This window comes from Dama dama, chromosome 1 (genome assembly GCF_033118175.1).
Source record: "Dama dama isolate Ldn47 chromosome 1, ASM3311817v1, whole genome shotgun sequence".
Taxonomy (NCBI): Eukaryota; Metazoa; Chordata; class Mammalia; order Artiodactyla; family Cervidae; genus Dama; species Dama dama.
This window is the reverse complement of record NC_083681.1, coordinates 35,469,721-35,493,626: the sequence shown is the minus strand read 5'-3', so window position 1 is coordinate 35,493,626 and position 23,906 is coordinate 35,469,721. Positions and strand designations below refer to the sequence as shown.

General features: G+C 53.1%; 1 protein-coding gene across 13 annotated transcripts in view; it reads left to right on the top strand.

The window, feature by feature from the left end:
- The window catches only part of OTOG (otogelin), an 87,432-nt gene that overhangs the window by 55,596 nt on the left and 7,930 nt on the right, over nucleotides 1-23,906 (top strand). For 7 of the 13 annotated variants that reach the window (XM_061146561.1, XM_061146598.1, XM_061146606.1 and 4 more), the window contains 20 exons: nucleotides 327-444; nucleotides 1,188-1,267; nucleotides 1,772-3,573; nucleotides 4,353-4,521; nucleotides 4,807-4,952; nucleotides 5,521-5,610; nucleotides 7,444-7,627; nucleotides 9,951-10,171; nucleotides 10,380-10,518; nucleotides 12,187-12,381; nucleotides 12,594-12,806; nucleotides 13,384-13,488; nucleotides 13,667-13,774; nucleotides 14,572-14,757; nucleotides 17,568-17,666; nucleotides 18,760-18,800; nucleotides 20,254-20,329; nucleotides 20,456-20,634; nucleotides 21,376-21,480; nucleotides 21,674-21,793. In XM_061146561.1, coding sequence (XP_061002544.1) covers nucleotides 327-444; nucleotides 1,188-1,267; nucleotides 1,772-3,573; nucleotides 4,353-4,521; nucleotides 4,807-4,952; nucleotides 5,521-5,610; nucleotides 7,444-7,627; nucleotides 9,951-10,171; nucleotides 10,380-10,518; nucleotides 12,187-12,381; nucleotides 12,594-12,806; nucleotides 13,384-13,488; nucleotides 13,667-13,774; nucleotides 14,572-14,757; nucleotides 17,568-17,666; nucleotides 18,760-18,800; nucleotides 20,254-20,329; nucleotides 20,456-20,634; nucleotides 21,376-21,480; nucleotides 21,674-21,793 — 4,376 coding nt within the window. Of the gene's footprint in view, nucleotides 1-326; nucleotides 445-1,187; nucleotides 1,268-1,771; nucleotides 3,574-4,352; nucleotides 4,522-4,806; nucleotides 4,953-5,520; nucleotides 5,611-7,443; nucleotides 7,628-9,950; nucleotides 10,172-10,379; nucleotides 10,519-12,186; nucleotides 12,382-12,593; nucleotides 12,807-13,383; nucleotides 13,489-13,666; nucleotides 13,775-14,571; nucleotides 14,758-17,567; nucleotides 17,667-18,759; nucleotides 18,801-20,253; nucleotides 20,330-20,455; nucleotides 20,635-21,375; nucleotides 21,481-21,673; nucleotides 21,794-23,906 lie in introns of those variants that run through there. The other 6 variants (XM_061146544.1, XM_061146636.1, XM_061146580.1 and 3 more) reach the window with 5 other exon arrangements.

Sequence of the window (23,906 nt, the reverse complement as noted above, 5' to 3'; positions counted from 1 at the left end):
TGCCTGCTCCATTGACCCACCCTGCTGAGACTTCAGCCCCCACAAAACCAAGGTCCCAGAGTCCCAACCCAAGGATCCCCCAGACACTGATGAATAGTTGTTTGACAACAACTCTCAAGAATACAGTTTCTCCTTGGGTTGGTTTTTCATTTTATTTTTAAATTTCATTTCAGTCTTCACTTTTTTTTCATGAGTCCATTCATCTCGTCCATGGAGCAGGGTGGGCATGAGCTGAGCTGGGATGACCTCTGTGCTCGGGCATCTGGTCAGGAGCTGCTGCCCGGTGTCACTCAGTCTCAGGGCCCTGGGTTGGGGTGCCTTTCCAGATGCCAAGCCCTCGGGGGCTGCCTACCCGACTTGTGAGTGGCACTATGATGCCTGTGCCAGCCCCTGCTTCCAAACCTGCCGGGACCCACGGGCAGCTGGCTGCCGGGATGTGCCCAGGTGAGGGGTCGTGGGAGTCAAGGTGCGTACATCAGTGTTTGTGCATTCATCTGTGTGAATGGGTTTGTATGCCATCTGTGAGTTTAGGCATGAGCTTGTACTGACGTGTGTGTTTTCACATGTACTTGTATATATATGTTTTGTTTACTGGATACGGGGATGCATGTGAACCAGGGTGAACCTGACTGATAAGGGCATATGTGAATATGGATTTGTGCGCATGTGCGTATAGTTGAGCCCTGTGTGTGTTCATGTGGGTGTAAAGGATGGCTATGGGTGCACAGGTGTACACAGCTGTGTGTATGTACTTGTATATGAGCTGCAAGTATTTGGGTGTTGGTGTAACAGGGTGTGTGTGCATAGGAGTGTGTACACTGATGTTTCGGCAGACTGTGGCCATATAACTGTCTGTGTGAATGTTTTTGAGTTCTGCAGGTATGGAGAAGAAACATGAAAATGTGCCTAAGTGAAGACACATGTGCACCTGTGTGAGTGTGGGTACCAGGTGTGCATAAGCAGTCCTTGTTTGCGTTTCCCTCTCTGTCTGGGGCGGAGCATGCAGCACACATGTTAGAGTGTGTGTGCTCCTGGGCCTGGTGTGTGCATGGAGGTTTGTGTGGGTGTGTACGTGATATGCACGCACACACGTGTGTCACGAGGAAGGATGAGACCTGTGCTCCGTCCAGGTGGAAGGAGCGTCCCTGTGCTCCAGACCATTAACTAGTGCCCTGCTCTGTCCTCAGGGTGGAGGGCTGTGTGCCCGCGTGTGCCACCCCCAAGGTGCTGGATGAAGTCACACAGAGATGCGTCCACTTGGAGGACTGTGAGTGGCCTGAACTTCTCACCCTTCCTCCTATGTCCTGTAAATCCCCCGGTCTCACTGACCAGTCATGCTCACCAGGGCCCCCTGGTCCCTGGAGAAGCAGGGTCAGCAGAGGGGCCTCTGGAAGGTGACGATCCTCTAGAGCGGGCAGGGACTCATCGGGTCCATTACCTCGCTTTTCACAGAAAAAAATGAGGCCCATGTGGGGAAGAGACTGGCTTGGGCTCCTGTGTTGAGAATGTGGCCAGTTTCAGACCTGAGGTCACTGGGCTCTGGACTCAGGGTTTGAGGTGTGGGGCAGGGACCTACTGATTTATTGGGTCATCTTATACTGCATGACAGAGGCCCTGGATGGGTCAGGCAGCCCGACTGGTCGTTGGCAGATGCCTCCCCCCCTCACCAAGGATACCAGTCCAGGAACCCCGCGTCACAGCCCTGCCCAGTGATGACCCCTGGACGCAGGAGTCACCCCATTGGCTGAGCCTCTTCTCTTGTCTGCCCCAGGTGTGGAGCCTGTGGTTTTGGTTCCCATGGAGGCCCTTGGCAATGAGACCCTGCCTCCTGGTCAAGCGCTGCCCACTCCCAGTGACAGGGAGCTGCAGTTTCCACAGGAAGCTCCCGGGGCCTCATCCCACAGGCCAGCGCTCACACCAACTGCCCTGCTCACCACAGCCCTGAACCCGCCCACGGCAGCCTCCACAGGGCCAGCGCTGTCTCCAGGCACTGCCCAGGCCACTCAGCAACAGCTCCTGGGAGTCACAGCCTCTAGCCTCCCCGAGCACCCCACAGAGGCCCCGGCCAGCAAGGGAGTGACCGCTGGCCACCCAGCCAGCCCCGGTGCCCCAGAGCCCTCATCCCTCCCCCTTTCACAGCACGTGACCACATCTGGCATGGGGTCAGGTGCCATGGAGACGACCAGGGTGACCGTGATCCTGGCTGAGAGCCCCAACATCACAGTCTCCTCTCTGTCACCCCCTGCTCCTCGCTTCCCCCTCGTGACCAAAGCTGTTACGGTCCTAGGCCTTGGCTCCTTGCCTGTTAAGACGACACCCCTCCAGCCCTTCCCCAGCCTGGAGTTGCCTGCAAGCCCCTCCTCCAAGCCTGTGGCTTCCCCCGCAGTGACCTCCATGCCCCCCACTTCCTCAGGAGTCCGTGAGGCTTCGCTGACATCTGCAATGACGAAGGTCATGACCGGGACAGGGGTCCCACAGTCCATACAGGCCCAGGGCCCTTCCAGTCCCAGCAGCCCCCCAGTTGAGGCCAGAACAGCTGCAGAACAGATTCCTGCCCATCCCCTGGTGACTGAGAGCATGGAGACTGTGCCTCCCCCAGAAAAGGTCCAACCCGGGCCCAGCCAGCCCACAGGCCTACCAGCAGCCCCACTTCCAAGCCCATTCCCCATGGCCCCAGCCCGCCCCGCCCAGCACGCCACCACAGCCGCCAGGCCCCCAGCTTGGCCCTCAGGGACTGCAGCTGCCGCCAGCCTGTCTACAGTTGCTCAAGGGCTGAGGGCCACACCCTTCACCACTCTGGAGTCCACCCGGCCAGCCCAGCTCCTCTCCGGCCTGCCTCCTGACACCAGCCTGCCCCTGGCCAAGGTGGGGACGTCCGCCCCAGTGGCCACGCCTGGCCCCAAAGGCTCTACCCTAACCCCTCCACTCCAGCAACAGGCCACATCTATCGCCGTGGCCACGACTCTGCCTGCTGGGACCCTCGGTCCTGCACCGCCTCTAACCCCAACTGTCCTGGCCCAGGTTCACCTGCCCACTCATGCGGTCCCGCAGGCAACAGGCGCGGCTCCAGGCCTGCTTGTGGGAGCCACACTGCCAACCCCTGGGGTCTTGGCCGTGGCTGAAGGGGCGGCCTCCACAGTATCTGCTGCCCCACGAAAGAGCACCACGGAGAAGACGGCCATCCTGTCCAAGCAGGTGTCTCTGCCCACTCGGGTATCTGGCTCTACCCAGGGGGGCCCCACGGAGCTCATGCCTGCGGTGGCCCACGCTGCTGCTACCTTGGTGACGGGGGCCGAGGGCCCCTGGGCTGGCACGGTGCCTCCAGCACCCACATCCTACCCGCTGAGCCGAGTCTCGGCCAGGACGGCCTCCCGAGAGAGCCCACTCATTCTGCCCCCCCAGCTGGCTGAGGCCCACGGCACCTCGGCAGGACCTCAGCCCCCAGCGGAGCCGGCGGGAGAGGCCACCACCCAGCCGTCCGGGCGCTCGGCCCCCGCAGTCCAGAGCGTCTCAGCGGTCTCAGCCGAGGCCTTGGTGACCACTGCTGGGGCCAGTACATCCGCCCCCTGTGTTGTGAGTGACTTGTCGGGGTCTGTCCCCGTTTGTGGACCCCCTGTGCCCTCCCCCCTCCTGTGCCCCGGGGTTTGGACACGATCATGCTCTCACAGCCTCACGGCTGGCTGCAGCTTCTTCTTAGCCAGCTTCCAGGCTGCCAGATGACCATTTAGCCACCATCCTGGCCCCTGCCCCAGGTTCCTCAGGCCTCTGATTCCTTAGCAGACCCACATACCCCACCTGGGGCCCAGGGGCCTGTTGGATGGCTTGGTGGGACAGCCAGTGTGACAGCAAGATGTGCTGGTGTGTGCATAGCATGTTTGTGTCTGTGTACCCACATGGGACTCCATGTGAACACTCATCTATCTGCGTGTGTGCACTTGTGCATGTGATGTATGTTGTTGCAAGATGGTGTATGTCTGTGTGTTTGTAGGAAAAGAAATAAAGTGTATATGCGTGTGTGTTCTGGGTTTCTCTGAGTCTGAGCTAGTGGTCTGCACGCCTGTGTACCTAGAGCTCTCTGCAGGGCCAGGCGGTTATTTAGACTCTCTGGGACTCAGTCCCTGACTCCAGTCTCACGCTCAGCCCAGCCCCAGGCCCTGGATGTTGTGCTGGGTGGGTGGAGGGAGGGTGAAGGCACCATTTCCTTGTCGTTGTGCCTCAGGGTCTCCCGCCTGCCAGAACCTACAAGGGTAAGGGTCTGTGCCCTCGTGGCTGGGAGTGGGCCAGAGCAGGGGGTGTGAGTGGCTGAAGCCTCAAGGGGGTCACTCAAGCTGTTCCTCCACCCTGTGCCCCAGCCGATCGCCGAGCAGGACTGCGTCCGCCACATTTGCCTGCAGGGTGAGCTGATCCGAGTGAACCGGTCCCAGCACTGTCCCCAGAGCGCCGCAGCCCCTCGCTGTGGGGTCCTGGGCCTCGCAGTGAGGGTGGGCGGAGACCGCTGCTGCCCCGTCTGGGAGTGCGCCTGTGAGTCGTGGGGTCTGCTGGCACCTCCCGTGTCTCCCTCGTGCCCTTACCCTAGCCTGACCGCCGCCCCTCACTTGCGTGCTCTCGGCCTTCAGGGTAACCTTGACATGAACCCTCAGTAAGACCTCTGACCTGGCAGTTTCCTACCCCTGTGACTTTTGATCTCTGTGGGACCCTCCAGCCAGCCCCCAGGGCCTCTGGATCACCCTGGAGAAGGCCTGGTGCTTCTGAGTGGCCTTGTCCCTGGGGGCATCTGTTTATTCTTCTCATCTCTCCCCTCCCCAGGCCGGTGCTCAATCTTCCCTGACCTGAGCTTTGTCACCTTTGATGGGAGCCACGTGGCCCTGTTTAAAGAGGCCATCTACATCCTCAGCCAGAGACCCGAAGAAATGGTCACCGTCCACGTCCTCGACTGCAAAAGTGCCAACCTGGTGACTGTCCCCTGCTTCCCTTCCTGCTGGGACCTCGGGACTTGACTAGGTTTGGAGGGGAGATTGAGCAGTGAGTTGGCTTTGTTGAGGGTTATCAGAGGCCCCTGCCCACAGCTCCTCTGTCTAAGCAAGGGTGGGTGGGCGTCTTCCGGAGCCAGCACTCGGGAACAGAGTGGGTGGGCCGCCACCTCCTGGCCCTTCCTGGGGCCTGCGCCATTCACTGCTCATCCTAGCAGCCTAGGCCCCTGTGAAAGGTGCTGAAATGCTCTGACATGCAGAGGAGCCGGAATGCCGTCCCTAGGATGTGGTCTGTGGTCAAGGGTGCTGGCTGCACTGAACCACCTACTGGGGTGCCCCCGTGAGCTAGGTGGAAGGAGACGGCTTTTTGGGGGGCTTGCAGGAGGTCAGGCGGAACCAGAGTGTTCTGTGGGTTTCTGTGCACCATCTGCACGGCTGCGGTGGGTGCTCTTAGCATATTGAAGGCGCGTTGGCTTGGGGGAATGGGGAGGAGGAGGAGGAGCCAGCAGCACTGGCCTCCGGGTTGATGAGGGCTGGGTTCTCTCTGTAGGGGCACCTGAACTGGCCCCCGTTCTGTCTGGTGATGCTGAATGTGACTCACAAGACCCACGAGGTCACCATTGACCGCTTCAACCGCAAGGTGAGTGCATCAGGGAGCCGGCCCACAGGTCAGGGCAGCAATCAGGGGAGGGGCAGGAGGGGTTTTGAAGCTTATTCATAACTTGGGATAAAGGTGGGGAGGGACCCTCTGAAAAAGTAATGCAAAATTAGATATACTTGGAGGTGATTTTCATTAGGATATTTGTGACCACTCTAATGTCAGGGGAGGAACTGAAAAGAAGCTAAATGGCAAGAGACAGTAGCCTTAAATGATTTTGGTTAAAATACTGGATTGGCCAAAATGTTCATTCAGGTTTTTCTGTAAGAAGATGTGACAGAAAGACCCAAATGAACTTTTTGGCCAACCCAATATCTCACTTTTGCAATTTTTACAAAACTAGGCGGCCATGTGAACACACTACTAGGGGCTCTTCCAAGAAGGGCACTGTCTAAGCAAGGAGCCCTGAATTTAAGCTGTATTGGCTTCCCATTAAGCCCACCTCTGTCAAGGAGGCCAATGCCTGACCACAGCACCCCCCCCCTTGTGGGGTACCCTCCCCAAGGACCCTGCCTTTGCTCCTCCCAGTGGGAGTGTGAGCTGGGCTTACTCCTCTTCAGGTCCTGGAGTCCCCACCCTACCCACCTCTTCCTGAGGCAAGACCTGTAGCCCTCTTACTAGAATCTGCTCATGAACATTGAACACAAGGTCCATGCCTTGTGAGGCTCTCAGAAAAACCCACTGCTTAGACTTCAGCATAATACTCCCTGGGTTTTGTTCCACGTGCTTCAGGATTGTGGAGCCCACGGCACCGTCTGTACAGCTCAGAAGGTTCAGGATAAGAGAGCCAGGGACTTGCCCAGGGTTAAAGTTTTCTGACTGCTGGGCTGGGACTCCCTCTATGCAGCACAGTAGTTTATGCACTGGATAATTTGCCAAGTGATTAATAAAACAGTGATGCTTGGGTGAGAGGGTATAAAGTCATTATAAATATTTTAAAATCCTAATCTTTTCATCTCCCATTTCTACAGAGTAAAACTGAGAATCCATAATACATACAAATTTAACCTTGTCTGTATGTAACAGGAGTTGTAGCTTTGAGTTTAAAGTGTTGCATATTTAACAAACATGCTTGAGCCCCCAGTTTATGTCAGGCCTCAAGGCAGGTGCTGGAAATTCAAAGGGGTGAGTGACTAGACATAATTTCTGCCTTTAAGAAGCTCATAGTGCCCTGAGGGTCATGATGAAGGAACAAATCTGTCTTAAAGGCCAGCACAAATCTGGGGAGACCCCAGAGAAGGAGTACCCAACCTAGGGGCTGGAGATTTAGGGAAAATCTCCCAGAATAAAAGGACTTCCCGCATGGCTCAGTGTTTGTAAAGAATCTGCCTGCAATGAAGGAGACATAGGAGATGTGGGTTTGATTCCTGGGTCAAGAAGATTCCCTGGAGGAGGAAATGGCAACCCACTCCAGTATTCTTGCCTGGAAAAAAATCCCATGAACAGAGGAGCTTGGTGGGCCACAGCCCATGGAACCATGAAGAGTCAGACGTGACTGAGAAGCTAAACGTATGAGCTTGTCCCAGAAGAAATGACCTGAACAGGATCAGGAAAGAAGGGCTCAGGATTTGGGCATATTTGGGCATATAGAAATTGCCTGCCTCTGGCTATTGCATTTGTTTCATTGTTTTGTGCTCATAAAAATGATTTCAGAATTTTTCTATGCCTCCTTAGACTGTATCTTGGCTGCATGTACTTGAAACAGAGCCTGTCACACAGCAGATTTTTAATAACTGCTAGTTGGGTAGATGGGTGGAGGGATGAATGGACTGGCAGACAAGCTGTGCTCACGCTGAACACCCCCCTCCTCACAAGGTGTCTGTGGACTCACAGCCTGTGTGGCCCCCTGTGAGCTGGCACGGGTTCAGAATTGAGGACACAGGCCACATGTACATGATCCAGACGCCGTCACACATCCAGATCCAGTGGCTCCACAGCTCAGGACTCATGATCCTAGAGGCCAGCAGAGCCAGCGAGGCCCAGGGCCGTGGCCTATGCGGTGAGAGGGGACCCAGCTAGGGGAAGGAGATGACTCCTTGGTCCACTTCTGTCCCCAGACACCAGTCCCCCTGAAACAGGGAAAGCTGGGACAGAGTGCCATGCCAGAGGTGGGACCAGCGGAGCCACTGGAGCAGAGACCTAATGTCTTATGTCCTGGGGCTGAAATTGCCAGCCGGGAGATGGTGCAGGGCTCTGGCCTCAGCCAGTTGTCGTTTCAGCCGAGATGGTCTGTCAGTTTCCCTGATAGCCTCCTAATACCAGATAATCCCCCCTGTCTGCATACGCCTGGGCACTTCACAAAGCACTTCCACACTCTGATCTCACTTATTCCAGGTTATCCACACAATAGCCTTGAAGGATAGCCATTGAACTAAGGAAGAAAGGGGACTCAGAGAGGCTAAGTGGCTTGCCTAAGATCACACAGCAGAGCTGCCACAACACAGAACTAGTGCTGTTCAGACCACAGCGTGATTACAGAGAGCTTTCCCTAAGAGCCTGGATGTATTTTGATAAGAAAAAGGGGTACAGGAGTCTGAGCGTGAACTGCTGCTCCTTGCAGATACAGAAGGACCCCCATAAGACACCCCATGACAGACTGCCATGGTTATAATGATGGATGACACAGGAATAATTAAATACACATACTTGCATGCCCTCCATCCATAAATCTGCACCCATTTTATTCATTCACACTCTGTCAAAATGCCTTCTACATATGCACTAACACATGTCAGTCTGCACTCTGCTCATTCTCTCATTTGTGCACCACATATTTTCTGAGTATCAGCCACTAGGGAGTAGGCAAAACAGGCAAAGTGTGTCTTATGAAGCTTCCATTCCTATTGATATAACCATCTCTTCTTACACACACACACACATGCACAGGCACACACCCTTCCACCACCATCAGCCCCTCCTCTGCCATCCTTTCTCACCATTTCTTCCTTCCACTGTTTATGACTGGTGAAGGGTGCTGTGGTCAGCCTCTGGTGGGCCAGCTTCTCCCTATGATGCCTTTTTGACTCCCTTCCATGACTCAATGCCAAGACACCAAAAATCTGACCATTGGGACTCTTGATAAAAATCTGAGGATTTTGTGTTAAATTATGCTTTATATTCATGAAATTAGTGGCTAGAGGTATCAGAGCAGAAGTCAGCTAATTTATCTCTATTTTATCCAAACCAACACTTGGTGTCTTGGGCACCTGCTAGACAACTTGGGGAAATATTGAAAGAGTGAGACTATAAAGGAAAATGAATCTTTGCACTCAGAAAGCAAGACAGACCTGTAAACTGAACCTGTCACACAGAATTGGGAAGGTCAGGGACCATGCATCTGAAGGGCATGTGAAGGAAGGACTTCAGAGAACATGTTTCAGACAGAAGACAAGGGCAGGGAAGTGTGTGTTCAAAGACTAGATTGTGAGAGATGAAGCTGGAGGTTAAGGTCATGTTAGAAGCTGTGACAGATGAACTTGAGCCCCATCTCAGTGCCTTACCACAGTAGAGGTTTATTTCTTGCACACATAAGTTCCCTAAAATGGAGATTCCTTCCATCCAGTGGCCCTGCCATTTTCAACACAAGCTTCCAACTGCACAGAAAGGCAAAGAATTGGGCAAATTTTATGCATCCAGCCTGGAAGTGGCACCCATCACCTTCACTCATGTTCCATTGGTGGGGGACTCATCACATGGTCTTGCTAGCCACAAGAGAGCCTGGGAGAAATAGGCTAGTGGATCGTCCAGGAGGAAAAGGAGACAGATGCTATAATTAGCTAGCAATCTCTACTAAAGCAGATTTTTTGGAGTAATTTTTAATTTTGATATAGTGTTAAACTTAGAAGTTGCAAAACCAGTATAAGAAACTCCCATGTACTTTTTACCCAGATTTACTAAGTGTTCACATTTTGTCCATTTGCTTCTCTTTCTTTCTCTCTCCTTGTACCTGTCTGTGTGTGTGTGTATATATGCATGTGTATATGTAAATATGCATTATATATGTATATATTCATTTTATATATTCAGTTCTCTATGCATATGCAGTTTATATAAATGCATTTTTTTCTGAACCATTTGAAAAGATGTTTGAGACATGGGTCCCTTTATCCCTAGGTACTTTGGTGTGTATTTCCTAAACAAAGACACTTTCTTCCACAGGGAGTTTCTTGGCTTCTCTGTGTTGTATTTCTCTCATCTATAAAATGGGGATAGCAGTAATACCAGCCTCAAAGGGTTATTGTGAGGAATGTTCAGTGTGACAGCTGGGGAGCTGGGAGTGGTAGAGGTTACTGTGGCCACTGGGGTAATTCTGCCGCTTTCAGGTGTCTGTGATGGGGATGCGGCCAATGACCTCACCCTGAAGGATGGCTCTGTGGTGGGTGAGGCCGAAGACCCCGCTCCCTTTCTGGATAGCTGGCAGGTGCCCAGCTCCCTGACCTCAGTCGGCCAGACCCGCTTCCGCCCAGACAGCTGTGCCACGGCCGACTGCTCGCCCTGCATTCGCATGGTGTCCAACCGCACGTTCAGTGCCTGCCACCACTTTGTAGGTGTCACTGGGCTCCAGCAGGGGGGACCCCCCGGGCTGAGAACAGCAGCTCCTGTCTGCAGAGGGCGAACTCCCCAGAGGTGGTGATCTTGGAATGGGTTGGGAGCCTGCAGAAGCTCCTTGCTGCCTCTGGGCCGGGCTGGGAGGAGTTGAGCCCTGGCATGTGGGGGTTTGGAGTGGCAGCACCATCTGATGCACGGCCCAGGTCTCCCCGGAGTCGTTCTGTGACCTGTGGATCCGGGACACCAAATATGTGCAGCAGCCCTGCGTGGCCCTGACCGTGTACGTGGCCATGTGCCACAAGTTCCACGTGTGCATCGAGTGGCGGCGCTCCGACTACTGCCGTGAGTTGTCGGGGAGGGGAGAGGGGAGGGAGGCGGCGAAAGCAGGGCACCCCGGGGTCTCCTTCGTGCCTTCTGTTGCTCTCACCCCTCACCCTTGTTAGAGGGGCAGAAAGGCTCACAGACCTGAGTCCAGGTCTGGGCTTTCCCAGGTTCAATTATTCATTCATTCACTAATGAATATTAGTTAATAGGTTTACAAATATTTTCTAAATAAATCTATAAACTACTAACAAATTTAAAATTTAACCTTTATTATAATTTATATGAACACATCAAATAAATATTATTAGTTTACTATTTAGTTTCTTTGTTTCCTTGCCTCATCTGTAAAATGGGGGCAGTCCCTTGAGTGTTGTTTTGAAGGTGACATGAGATAATGTATACAAAGTGCCTTGCACAGGCCCGTCACATGTTTCCATCCAGTAAATATTAGTCCTTCTCTCTTAGTTTTTGGTTGTCTTTCCCTTTCAATCTCTCCTCTCCTTCGCTAAGGATGGATGTGAGAGCTGTTCCTCTACACCCCCCATTAGGTTTGCACTGGTGGAGTAGGTGGGGTGGACCAGCCTAGAGTAGTTTGATTTGTAAATGTGAACACATCCAGAAAGACTGGAGACAGCTCAAAGGAAGATCACATCTATAATATGACAGGCAAAAGATGAAAAGACAAGCTTATCTAGGGTAGTGTTTTTCAGGGGCTTCCCAGGTGGCTCAGTGGTAAAGAATTCACCTGCCAGTGCTGGAGCTGCAGAATATGTGGGTTTGATCCCTGGGTTGGGGAGATCCCCTAGTGGAGGAAAGGGCAGTCCACTCCAGTATTCTTGCCTGGGAAATCCCATGGTCAGAGAAGTATAGTGGGGTCACGAAGAGTCGGACACGACTGAAAGACTGAGCATACACGCAGTGTTTTTCAGACTGTGGATCCCAAGTCAGTGGGTATGAAATCAGCGTACCTACTAATTTGGGGGTTGGCATCAGCATTTAAAAATGCAATAGAATAAAAAAAAAAAAGAAAAAAAAAAACACTAGTGTGTACTACACCTGGAAAGATTAAGTATTGTTTTGTGAAAAAAGGTTTTTTGTTACAATGCATCAGTGATTCTTAACCCCAGCTACCATTTGAAATCACTCAGGGAACTTCAAAAAGTATTCATGCTTGGGCCCCACAGTGAGAAATGCTAATTTAATTGGTCTAGGGTGGGGTCGTTGCAAAAGCTCCCTTTTGCAGTCGGGCTTAAGGGCCACTGTTTATGTGCGAGTGTATATTGGACCACAATGTAAGATCTAGTTTTTACAGTCAAGGAACTTTGGAAGCACTGATCTACAGCAAGATGTTGGCAAATGTTTTCTGTAAAGGACCAGCTAGCAAATAGTTGAGACTTTTAGTTGTCTCTGTCACAATTGCTCAGCTCTGCTCTTATAGTACAGAAGCAGCCAGATACAATAGTAAGTGAATGGGCACACCTGTGTTTCAGTAAAACTTTATTTGCAAAACTGGGCAGAGGCTGGATTTGGGCTGTGGACTGTGCTTTGCTGGCTCCTAATCTAGAGGGAGGCGGCAATGCCCTAAACCCCGTTGAGTTAATACTCTCTGCCGAGGCACAGATGAGCCCCCTGCTCACCCTCCTGGGGTCTGAGCCGGGCCTGGCGCCCGCTGCCGTGTCCCTGCAGCCTTCCTGTGCTCCAGCGATTCTACATACCAGGCATGTGTGTCCGCCTGCGAGCCCCCCAGGACATGCCAGGATGGGCTGCTGGGCCCGCTGGACCCAGAGCAGTGCCAGGTGCTGGGCGAGGGCTGCGTCTGCTCCGAGGGCACCATCCTGCACCGGCGCCACTCCGGGCTCTGCATCCCCGAGGAGAAGTGCGGTAAGTCCCTCCCCTCCCTGGGCAGAGGGAGTCTGCCCAGGAGTCTGGTAGACCCCAGAGCCTCCTTCGCCCTCCTATGCCCACGGCGAGGGCCCCTGCATCCCTCCAGGTCTGCCCTGGGGGTGGTCAGTTTCCCAGGGAGGGTCTGGCCTGGGATGGTCTGGGTCTTCCCACCCTCCTCAGTCCCTGGCACCTCGCCATGCCCACTGCAGCCTGCACAGACAGCACAGGTGTGCCACGGGCCCTGGGGGAGACTTGGAACAGCTCCCTCAGTGGCTGCTGCCAGCACCAGTGCCAAGCTCCAGACACGATCGTCCCGGTGGACCGGGTCTGCCCCAGCCCCCGCCCTGAAAGTTGCCCACGCTTCGGGGAGGTGGCCCTGCTGCAGCCCACCGAGGACCCCTGCTGCCTGGGGACGGTTTGCGGTGAGTCCCACCCTTAGACCTCCATTGTTACATGGTTAAAAGACTGCAGCTCTGCCCCTTGACCTTGATGGATAGGATAAGGCCTGGGGAAATGAGAGAGTCTTGTGGGGGCGTGTTGGGGACAGTGGAGGACCATGGGGGTTGAGGGGAGCTGTGCCTTCTGAGTCAGCATGGGGCAGCACTTAATGACGTGCACTTGGAGCCAGGCAGCCTGGTGGACGCTTCCTCCACCACCTTGCAGCCTTGTGGCCCCAGCAGATCATTTAACATGAGGTCCATTCTCCTGTAACATGAGGCTGATAACAGTACCCACTTTCTGGGTTGTTATGAGAATTATAGAAGTTTAATCTGCTCTAGTAGAACTAGAGCCGGCACAGGGCCCGCTGGGTGAATGTTAACTCTGACGGCTCTTCTGTCTCAGTCCTGAACCCTACGTGACCCTCAGGGGCCTTCTCCAGGGACAGGGGTCCTGGGTCCTGGGGGAGGTCCTGGGGGTCAGGTGTCCAGGGGCCGGGCAGTGCTGGCGGCTGGGGGGAGCCCCGGCCTCCAGGTGACAGGCCCTGCGGCCCCCGGGCAGTGTGTAACCAGACCCTGTGTGAGGGCCTCGCCCCCACCTGCAGCCCCGGCCACCGGCTCCTCACCCACTTCCAGGAGGACTCCTGCTGCCCCCGCTACACCTGTGGTGAGAGGCCCAGGGTGGCGCTGGGGAGGGGCTGGGACAACTATCACCCAGGGGCGGGGAGCATGGCTAGCTCTGGGAATGACTGGGTTCTGGCTGGAAATGAAAGCAGGGCTCGGGTGGGGGCCCAGGCATGGCCACGCAGGGTCTGCTCCCAACCCCGAAATTCTGTTTCCCCCAGAGTGTGACCCCGACCTGTGTGAGGCAGTGCAGGTCCCCAGCTGCCGCCAGGACCAGATCCTGATCGCGGGCCGCCTGGGGGACTCGTGTTGCATCTCCTACTTCTGTGGTAGGTAGATGTGCCCTCCAATGGCAGCAGGCCTGCCCAGATCACCGCCACCGCCTCCCTCATCCCTGCTTCCCTGAGTGGCTGGGAGGCAAGGGTGGGGATCTTCGGGTGGAAGGGGCACAGGGCGAAGGGTGAGACCCCTGTCCGGGAAGAAACCACCACTGCTTCAAGCCATACATTACTGAGCTCGGGAAGATGGGTGCTTGTTCAGTAAAAGAACTTAGGTGGCGGTGAGGGAGAACTTCCCGGTTCTAACTGCAGGATGGGTCACGTGGAACTAAGGCATACTGCTCATGTTACCAAACCAAATTTGGGTTTCCTCACCTGCCCGCAGTAAAGCCCACTTACTGACTCCAGGTTGTGGTGAAGCAAAGTGCAGCCTTTACTGCAGGCTCCAAGCAAGGAGAAAGAAAGCGTTAGTCGTTCAGTTGTGTCTGACTCTTGGCGATTCCATGAACTGTAGCCCACCAGGCTTCTCTGTCTTTGGGATTTTCCAGGCAAGAATACTGGAGTGGGTTGCCATTTCTTTCTCCAGGGGATCTTTCTGCCACAGGGATCGAACCCAGGTCTTCCTCGTTGTAGTCAGATTCTTTACTGCCTGAACCACCAGGGAAGCCTGTAAGAACAGGCAGTTAATGCTCAAACTTGAATTCCTTGCTTGGTGCCTGCAATAATCACGGCACTTTCCTTCACCACGACCGGGTGTCTTTAGATTGGCTTTCCCGCGAGCAGGCGAGCAGACCCAAGCTTGGTTTGGTAACGCTATGAGTCTGGCTCCTGTCACACCTTTGGTCTAGGTGCTTCCCACGACCACCTGCTCTGGACCGCCCTCCCCGGCACTGGGACCGCCTGTGACAGGGGTGGCCCCTCTCTCCCCACAGCCTGTGGAGACTGTCCGGATCCCATCCCCGAGTGTCAGGAAGGGGAGGCGCTCACCGTGGACAGGAACACCACGGAGCTCTGCTGTCCTCTGTACCAGTGCGGTGAGTCCTGCAGGACGTGGGGGCCAGGGCTGGAGGAAGCTCTGGGGACCGTCACAAAGTCCTCACTCTGGGACCCATGGGCATTCAACAGGGGGAAGCGAGGAGCCCCCAGGTGGTGGCCTCTGGGGAAGCCATGGAAGGAGGCCCCACCTGAGGAAGCTGGGCTGAATGGCGAGGGTCTGGGCTGTCCCATAAATGGCTCTGAGGCTTCCTAAAGAAGGTCCCTGTCCCCTCCATGGAGGCTCCCAAGAGCCTGGGTTGAGGCACAAATGCTTAGGCCACTCCCACCCACCCAGCCTGGATCCACAGTCCTCTTTCTCTGACTGACCCAGAGCCCCTGCCTCAGGGTCTCTACCACTGTTCCCATAGTCCCTACACAAGGCTGCATTCTGAAGCCTCTGAAGCCCTGTTATTTTGCAAAGATAAATCAAAGGGGGCCCTTTCTGATATTTTTATAAGACATAGCACCTGTATGTATATAGGATATACCTTAATGTATTACTGTATACAATAATACCTAATAAGCATAGTCATAGTACAGCCAGCATCATCGACTTTAAGCAAATCTATTGGATGAACATTAATAAAAGGGTTACATTTAAATACGAATTAATTTACAAAAATTACTTTCCATACCAACTCTAGGAGAAAGGTGAGGTGGACCACACTGGCACAGAGCAGCGTAGGGGAGGGGTCTCTCCCAGGATACCCCAAGGGCAGCCCCCATGGGATCATTTCTAGAACCACCTTTGAAGCAATCCAGGTTCCCATGGAGGAGAGTTCCCCCAAAGGCACAGCTGTACCTGACCAAACAGCTGCACCCAGGGGCTCAGAGGCCGCTTGTCACAAAGTGTTTACAGAGCTCATCTGAGCAGAGGGTCAGCATCTTTCCTCTCCTCCGTCCTCTTCAGTCTCTCTCCTCATGTCTCCTTCTCAGCTTCCCCCTGGTGTTTCTCAAGAAGGACTCGAGTAATATGGAGTGAGTACAGTGGTATGGAGTCAGTCATTGTTCTGAGTGCCAATCACTTACTAGCTGTGACTTCTCTGAGCCAAGGTTTCTCATTTGTAAAATGCTGATAATAGTATGTGCCTCAAGGGGATATTGTGAAGATTAGAGATAATATACATGAAGTGTGTGCCATGTACATACTACCTTCATATAATGGTGCTCGGTATATAGTGCGTGCTGTCGCTTTAGCCATTTCTGACTCTTTGCAACCCTGTGGACTATATAGCCCACCAGGCTCCTCTGTCCATGGGATACTCCAGGCAAGAATACTGGAGCAGATTGCCATGCCCTCCTTCAAGGGACCTTCCCGACCCAGGGATCCAACCCATGTTTCTTCTGTCTCCTGCACTGGCAGACGAGTTCTTTACCACTAGCGCCCTCAATCAACAGAGGCCATTGATATTACCTTGTCCCAGTCTTCACTACACTTTTCTTGCAAAAATGCTTAGTCTTGTAGAAAGCACTGAATCCAAGTCAAGAAAATGAAAACACAATTTTCCTACCTCCCAGGTATTCCATTGTCAATATCCTCCAATTCAGTACATATACTTCCAGATATTTTCCATGCCTTTATACAACATAAATGTGTTTTACCAAATTGAGTTTATACCATACATGCTCTTTTTAAGCCAGATTTTCAGTGAATGACCTTTACTTTTCTTGCTAATACATTTTCAAGTCCTATCACACCCAGTCTATGATTTGCCTGGTCTGTCCAATCCAGGATCCCAGCCAGACCCACACATTAACATTATGTCTCTTAAGTGTCTTTGAATCTGGCAAGTGTCCTTTCTTCCACGAGATGCTAAATTGTGGAGTTTGGGTTATGGTCCAGCAGGAAGTCCCACTTCCGGATTTACCTGGTTGCTTATTCTTGGAACTGTTTACATTGCTCCTCTGTCTTCTGTGCTTCTATAAACTGGAAATTAGAACCAAGACTTCATGGATTCAGGCTAAAAATCTATACTATTCTTGAGCTTCATCACACCAGGAGGCACATACTCTGTGGTTGCTAGCCCTGGATTATGGTGACCTGTCCATCTTACATTTACAAATTTCTTCTTTCAAACAGAAAGTAACCTATCACTTAGACATTATACAAATGTCCTTCTCACCTTTCACCTCTTAGGTTTTTGAAACATTGATTAATAATTCTTACCTGTGCCAATTTTTTTTTAGTAGATAAAACAAGTTTTACAGTCTTTCTCCTTCAGCATTGTCCCTGGCACCTTCCCTCCCCACCAGAAAGTTGTGTCCAGGGATTCCCTCCTCCTTGTCTTGGTCTCTCAATGAATGGCCAGGGAATCCTAAACTAAGAGAGGACCTGCTGAAGAGCAGGACGAGGGGAAGTGTGAGTCCTGGAGTGTATGTGGCATCTGCTGAAGCAGAGCAGACTGGGGCTGGGATGGGCTACCAGAGGAGGAAGTCTCCACATCATGGGAGGAGCTGTGTTCTTCTTAGAGAGGAACTGTCCATCAGGAGTGCTTCCCTTGGTCCTTGACTACCCTCAGAGCACTAGTCTCAGGGTGACACAGAATCCCAAGAGGGAGGCCCAGCTGAGCGAGTTGAAGGTTCTGACATTGTCATGTTGCTAATACCTCCTGGAGCAGAGCTAGGGTGTCCTGACATAGTTCTATGGGGAGACTTCAGGAGCCCATACTTCACCCCTGGATGCCAGAGGGTGTCTGAGGACACTGAGGGGGCCGCAGTGGGGGCCGAGAGGTACCCCGTCCTTAGCCAAAGTGCTTCCAGCTCCAAGGAGTCTGTGTCTGATGCGTCCCCTGCCTCCCCTCCCGCGCAGTGTGTGAGAGCTTCCGCTGCCCGCATGTGCAGTGCGGCATGGGCACGGCCCTGGTGGAGGTGTGGAGCCCAGAGCGCTGCTGCCCCTACAAGTCCTGTGGTAAGTCCCCGCACAGAGACGCCCCCTCCCCAAAGGCGGAGACCCAGGGCCCCTGGGGGAGGCGGGAGTGGGGCCACCACTATCCACCTGGCTCAGGTTCTCCTCCTCCAGAGTCACCAGAGGGAAGGAAGCCTCCAAATGGCCTTCCTCCTGGCTTCATCTGCTCCCCGAGTGCTGGACATTTTTTTTTCTCCCCAGAATAAAAGAAGGAAATAAGCAACTTCCGTGTTGCAAAAAGAAACTTTTCCACCTTAAAAAAAAAAATCTTTATTGCAGCCATCGGATAGTAATCATGATTTCGTTCAAATTCACCTGAAGTCCTTTTGGGAAGCAGGTGGGGAGTGGCAGTGATCAGTAATGAATACCAGCAAACTATATATAAAAATGGTTTTCAAAAGAGATCAAAAACTCTGTTTTGCATCTGGGTATTTTGCTTGCTTTTTCCAGGCCTCACTAAAATGTAAATTTCATAAAGACAGGGATTTTAGTTTGTCTTATCCACGGATTTGTCCCCAAAGCACAGACAAATCTAAGCATATAGGTGCTTAAAACTATTTGCTGCATGAGTGGATGACTCCAAAGCGTGTTTCACAGCCACTGTGACCCTGACTTCTCCTCCCCCTGAAGCTAGAGCTGGTGGAGCCCTTAAGTCACAGGCAGCGGTGCCTCCGAAGTCAGCTCCTTCGCAGCTTAGAACTGGACCTGCTCACGGGCAAAGGTTCAGGGTAGAGCTCAGCTTGCTGAGTGTATACTTTGGGAAATGCAGATGATCAGAAATTCCACCCTTGCCATGGTCCTTCTGGGAGAGGCCCCACTCTGCTCTGCTCAGTGGGTTCTGGAGCACTGGGAGGGATGAAGCCCAGATGATGGAAGGGAACCTGGGGTTGATCCATCCACCTGCTTATCCTGCCTGCACATTGAATTATGGGCCCATCACACCCCACCTGCCCAACCAGGGGAGCTGCAGCCCCCATGTGGGGATGGAGGGAAGCTAGAAGAGAGACTGCACCTGTGGTGAGGAACCTGGGAGGCCTAGGGGGCTCCCACCTGGACATCTCTGGTGAGGTGGGTCCTGGCCCCTCCTGTTTTTCAGAATGTGACTGCGACACAATCCCAGTGCCCCGGTGCCATCTGGTATGAAGATCCTGCCCCTCCCCACTCCCCCTGGTCTTCCTCCCCCTTTTCTTTCCTCTCTTTCCCTTCTCCACTCCTTTCATCTGGTCGATGAGCCTTGAATTGCAAGTCAGCATTCTTGTATCAAGTTCTGCTCTCTGGGCATTGTACCCTCGCTTGTAAAGTGGGTCTGATCATAGTTCAGAGTTGTGGTGAAGATTAAGTGCCACAAGGAAGACACTGATGGTGGTGGTGGTGGTAGGGATGATGGTGGGGATGGTGGGGATGACGGTGATGCTCATGACAGTAACTAATGTTTTAGTTCAGTTCAGTTCAGTCGCTCAGTTGTGTCTGACTCTTTGCAACCCCATGGACTGCAGCGTGCCAGCCTTCCCTTTCCGTCGCCAACTCCTGGAGCTTACTCAAACTCATGTCCATTGAGTCAGTGATGCCAGCCAACCATCTCATCCTCTGTCATCCCCTTCTCCTCCCCTCTGAAGGATCTTTCCCAGCATTTGGGTCTTTTCTAGTGAGTCAGTTCTTCACATCAGGTGGCCAAGTATTGTAGCTTCAGCTTCAGCATCAGTCCTTCCAATGAATATTCAGGACTGATCTCCTTTAGGATGGACTGGTTGGATCTCCTTGCAGTCCAAGGGACTCTCAAGAGCCTTCTCTAACACCACAGTTCAAAAGCATCAATTCTTCAGTGCTCAGCTTTCTTTATAGTCCAACTCTCACATCCATACATGACTACTGGAAAAACCATAACTTTGACTAGACTTTATATGCATTATCATATTAATTCTCATGATAACCCAAACAAGGTGGAGTCTATGATTGTCTCAGTACAAAAAAGGAAATTAAGGTTAATGCAATGTCTCTAGTAAATCTCAGAGCCAGGATTGAAACCCAGGAAATCTGATTTCAGAAAGCATGCCCTTAACTATCAGGCTGCATGGCCACTGAGAAAAGTTGAAAATACTTTAAGAAAGGGAAAGTTGTGTTTAAAGTTATGTTGTTTACATGATTTTCTGGATCATAAGTATTCCCTCCCTCCTACCCAGCCCTCATGTCTTCTCATGTTTTCCCTCATCCCGGCCTCTTCTCCTTTTGACTGGGGTAGGAGGAAGGAAAGTGTATGAGCAGAGCAGGGCTCTGGGCCACCAGCCATTCAGGGGCCCTGCTGATATGGCCAGTGAGTGCTCAGGATGACAGGAGAGGCCCGAGGCCCAGAAGAGGACATTGGGGAGCAACTCCTCAGCATGGAGTCTCGGGAGCAACCCAGGCATCCTTGTAAGAGGGTGAATGAGCTCACAGGGTGCCAAGGGCCCCCTGGCCAACAGGCCTGCCAACCCCCTCCCCACCCACTGCAAGGAAGCTACTGACAGAGAGAGGGCCCCAGGTGGCAGGCTGCTCCCGACGGTAGGGCTGGGCCTCCCCCTCCCTGTGGTGCTGACCACCTCTGCCCACCCAGTGGGAGAAGTCCCAGCTGGACGAGGCGTTCATGCGCAGCGCGGAGAACGTGTGTGGCTGCGCCAAATATGAGTGCGGTGAGTGGGGAGCGGGGAGCCGGGGAGGTAGAGCGCGTTGGGCAATCCCGGGCTGGGCCAGTCAGCCTGGGGCTGGCAGGGGTGCTGGGCTCTCGCTGACTGTCACCACGCTGCTCGCCCATCCAGTGAAGGCCCCCGTGTGTCTGAGTCGCGAGCTGGGGGTGATGCAGCCAGGCCAGACGGTGGTGGAGCTCTCGGCAGACGGCGTGTGCCACACCTCCCGCTGCACTGACGTGCTCGACCCTCTGACCAGCTTCTACCAGATCAACACCACCTCCGTGCTGTGTGACGTCCACTGTGAGGCGGTAGGGGGAGGGGGCTGGGGCCCGGGGGGCTGGCCTGCAGACCCTCGTGCCCTGGGTGTCAGCGGGGCCCTTCAAGCTCGCCCCAGCTCTTTGGATGAGTCTAGAGAGTGGGCATGGCGGGGGACCTCCGAGACCCCCTGTGGAAAGTGCTGAGGCCAGCAGGGAACAGCAAGAGTGCAGGCCTGGTGAGGGTGGGCATGTGACAGAGAAAATACACATTTATCAAGCACCTACTCATGCCTGGCACATTTGCTGTCGTCTTGGTGTGTGTCTTTGTGTTGCTGCCATTTGAGTGCTTCTATATGCCCATTACCTAGGACAGCAACTGGCTTCTAGTAAGGCCTGGATCAGTATTAGTTGAGTAAAAGATGATGAAATTATTCCCATTTTTCAGATGAGAAAACTGAAGTGTAGGGAGGTCCAGCTGTTTGTCAAACTTTCCCCAGGAACTGGGACCCGAACGAAAGTCTATCTGGAATGAACACTGTCACCCTTAATTAGCTGCAGTGCCACCTCTTGGTCCACTGGGGCTGGGTCTAAGAAGGGCTGTAAGGGAGGCTGAGGGTAGACATAAGGACGGCCTTCCTACTTGACACAGAAGGACGCTGGGGGTTTCCTTTCCAGCCATCTCCAGCGCCCCTCCTCTGGTTTCTGGGCTCAGGGACAAGCAGAGAGTGGGAGTGTGGGAGGGTGGAGGCGGGCCCCGGGGCTGAGGCCATCGCGTCCCGCCCTGTCCTGCAGAACCAGGAGTACGAGCACCCGAGGGACCTGGCGGCCTGCTGCGGCTCCTGCAGGAACGTGTCCTGCCTCTTCACCTTCCCCAATGGCACCACCTCTCTGTTCTTGGTAAGCAGCCCCCAGTTGCACGACTGGGCAGGCGTCCCTGCCTGGGACACCCAGGACCAGCTCCCGGGACTGGGTCCGCATGGGGCCCTGGGCAGTGCCAAGTTCTGGGCGGCACCTGTCCTGAGAGCTGTTCCCTACCGGCTCACTGGGGCGGTCGTTCCCAAGTCCTCATCACCCACCTCTGTCCCCCCAGCCCGGGGCGTCCTGGATCGCACACTGCACCCGCCACCACTGCAGCAGCACGCCCCTGGGCGCCGTGCTCGTCCGCTCGCCCATCAGCTGCCCACCACTCAACGAGACCGAGTGTGCCAAGGTCAGTGCCAGCCGCCTCTCCCGGCAGCACAGCTAGAAGCCAGGGGTACCGGCTGTCTTAGTGGTGGTGGTGGGTAGGGGCAGGGGTGTCTTGTGGTGTGGAGATGTGTGGAAGGAGGGCTTCCCTGGAACCTGGACCTGTCCAGCCACCTTGACTCCACCCTAACTCCACATCTCTCCGTGTATCTTTGCTCTGACCCCGTCATACTGCATTGCACACATCACATGAGCATGTCCAGATGCACACAGACATACACTGCCTGCCACACATTCTCAGCGCACTCACATACACACCAACACCAGCAGTCAGCCACTCACAGGCACCACACACTCCACAGGGCCAATGACACCTCAGCAGGCCAGTGCGCATGCCACACACCAAGGCACACATGCACCACACTTGCACACACTTGCACACATGCACCATACAGATGTATTGTTCTGCCTGCAGTGAGCTAGTGGGTGTCCAGTATGAGCATGGAGAGCTGTCATTCTGTATACACCTAAAGGGAAGGGATTTCCTGGAGGGTTTAGGGCTATAGTTGAGTTATTAGAGTTCCTGACATTCAGTTCAGTTCAGTCACTCAGTCCTGTCTGACTCTTTGCAACCCCATGGACTGCAGCACGCCAGGCTTACCTGTCCATCACCAACTCCCGGAGCTTACTCAAACTCATGTCCATAGAGTCGGTGATGTCATCCAACCATCTCATCCTCTGTCATCCCCTTCTCCTCCTGCCTTCAATCTTTCCCAGCATCAGGGTCTTTTCCAGTGAGTCAGTTCTTCGCATCAGGTGGCCAAAGTATTGGAGTTTCAGCTTCAACATCTGTCCTTCTAATGAATATTCAGGACCAATCTCCTTTAGGATGGACTGGTTGGATCTCCTTGCAGTCCAAGGGACTCTCAAGAGTCTTCTCCAACACCACAGTTCAAAAGCATCAATTCTTCAGCGCTCAGCTTTCTTTATGGTCCAACTCTCACATCCATACATGACTACTGGAAAAACCATAGGTTTGACTAGATGGACCTTCGTTGGCAAAGTAATGTCTCTGCTTTTTAATATGCTGTCTAGGTTGATCATGGCTTTTCTTCCAAGGAGCAAGCATCTTTTAATTTCATGACTGCAGTCACCATCTGCAGTGATTTTGGAGCCCAGAAAAATAAAGTCAGCACTGTTTCCACTGTTTTCCCATCTATCTGTCATGAAGTGATGGGACCAGATGCCATGATCTTAGTTTTCTGAATGTTGAGTTTTAAGCCAACTTTTTCACTCTCCTCTTTCACTTTCATCAAGAAGCTCTTTAGTTCTACTTCACTTTCTGCCATGAGGGTGGTGTCATCTGCATATCTGAGGTTATTGATATTTCTCCCAGCAATCTTGATTCCACCTTGTGATTCATCCAGCCCAGCGTTTCTCATGATGTACTCTGCATATAAGTTAAATAAACAGGGTGACAATACACAGCCTTGACATACTCCTTTCCCAATTTGGAATCAGTCTGTTATTCCATGTGCAGTTCTAACTGTTGCTTCTTGACCTGCATACAGATTTCTCAGGAGGCAGGTCGGATGGTCTGGTATTCCCATCTCTTTTAGAATTTTCCACAGTTTGTTGTGATCCACACAGTCAAAGGCTTTGGTGTAGTCAATAAAGCATAAATAGATGTTTTTTCTGGAACTCTCTTGCTTTTTTGATGATCCAGCGGATGTTGGCAATTTGATCTCTGGTTCCTCCACCTTTTCTAAATCCAGTTTGAAGACCTGGAAGTCCTCAGTTCATGTACTGTTGAAGCCTGGCTTGGAGAATTTTGAGCATTACTTTGCTAGTGTGGTAGTTTGAGCACTCTTTGGTATTACCTTTCTTTGGGATTGGAACAAAAGCTGACCTTTTCCAGTCCTGTGGCCACTGCTCAGTTTTCCAAATTTGCTGATATACTGAGTGCAGCACTTTAGCAGCAATGTCTTTTAGAATTTGAAATAGCACAACTGGAATTCCATCACCTCCACTAGCTTTGTTCATAGTGATGCTTCCTAAGGCCCAGTTGACTTTGCATTCCAGGATGTCTGGCTCTAGGTGAGTAATCACACCATTGTGCTTATTTGGGTCATGAAGAT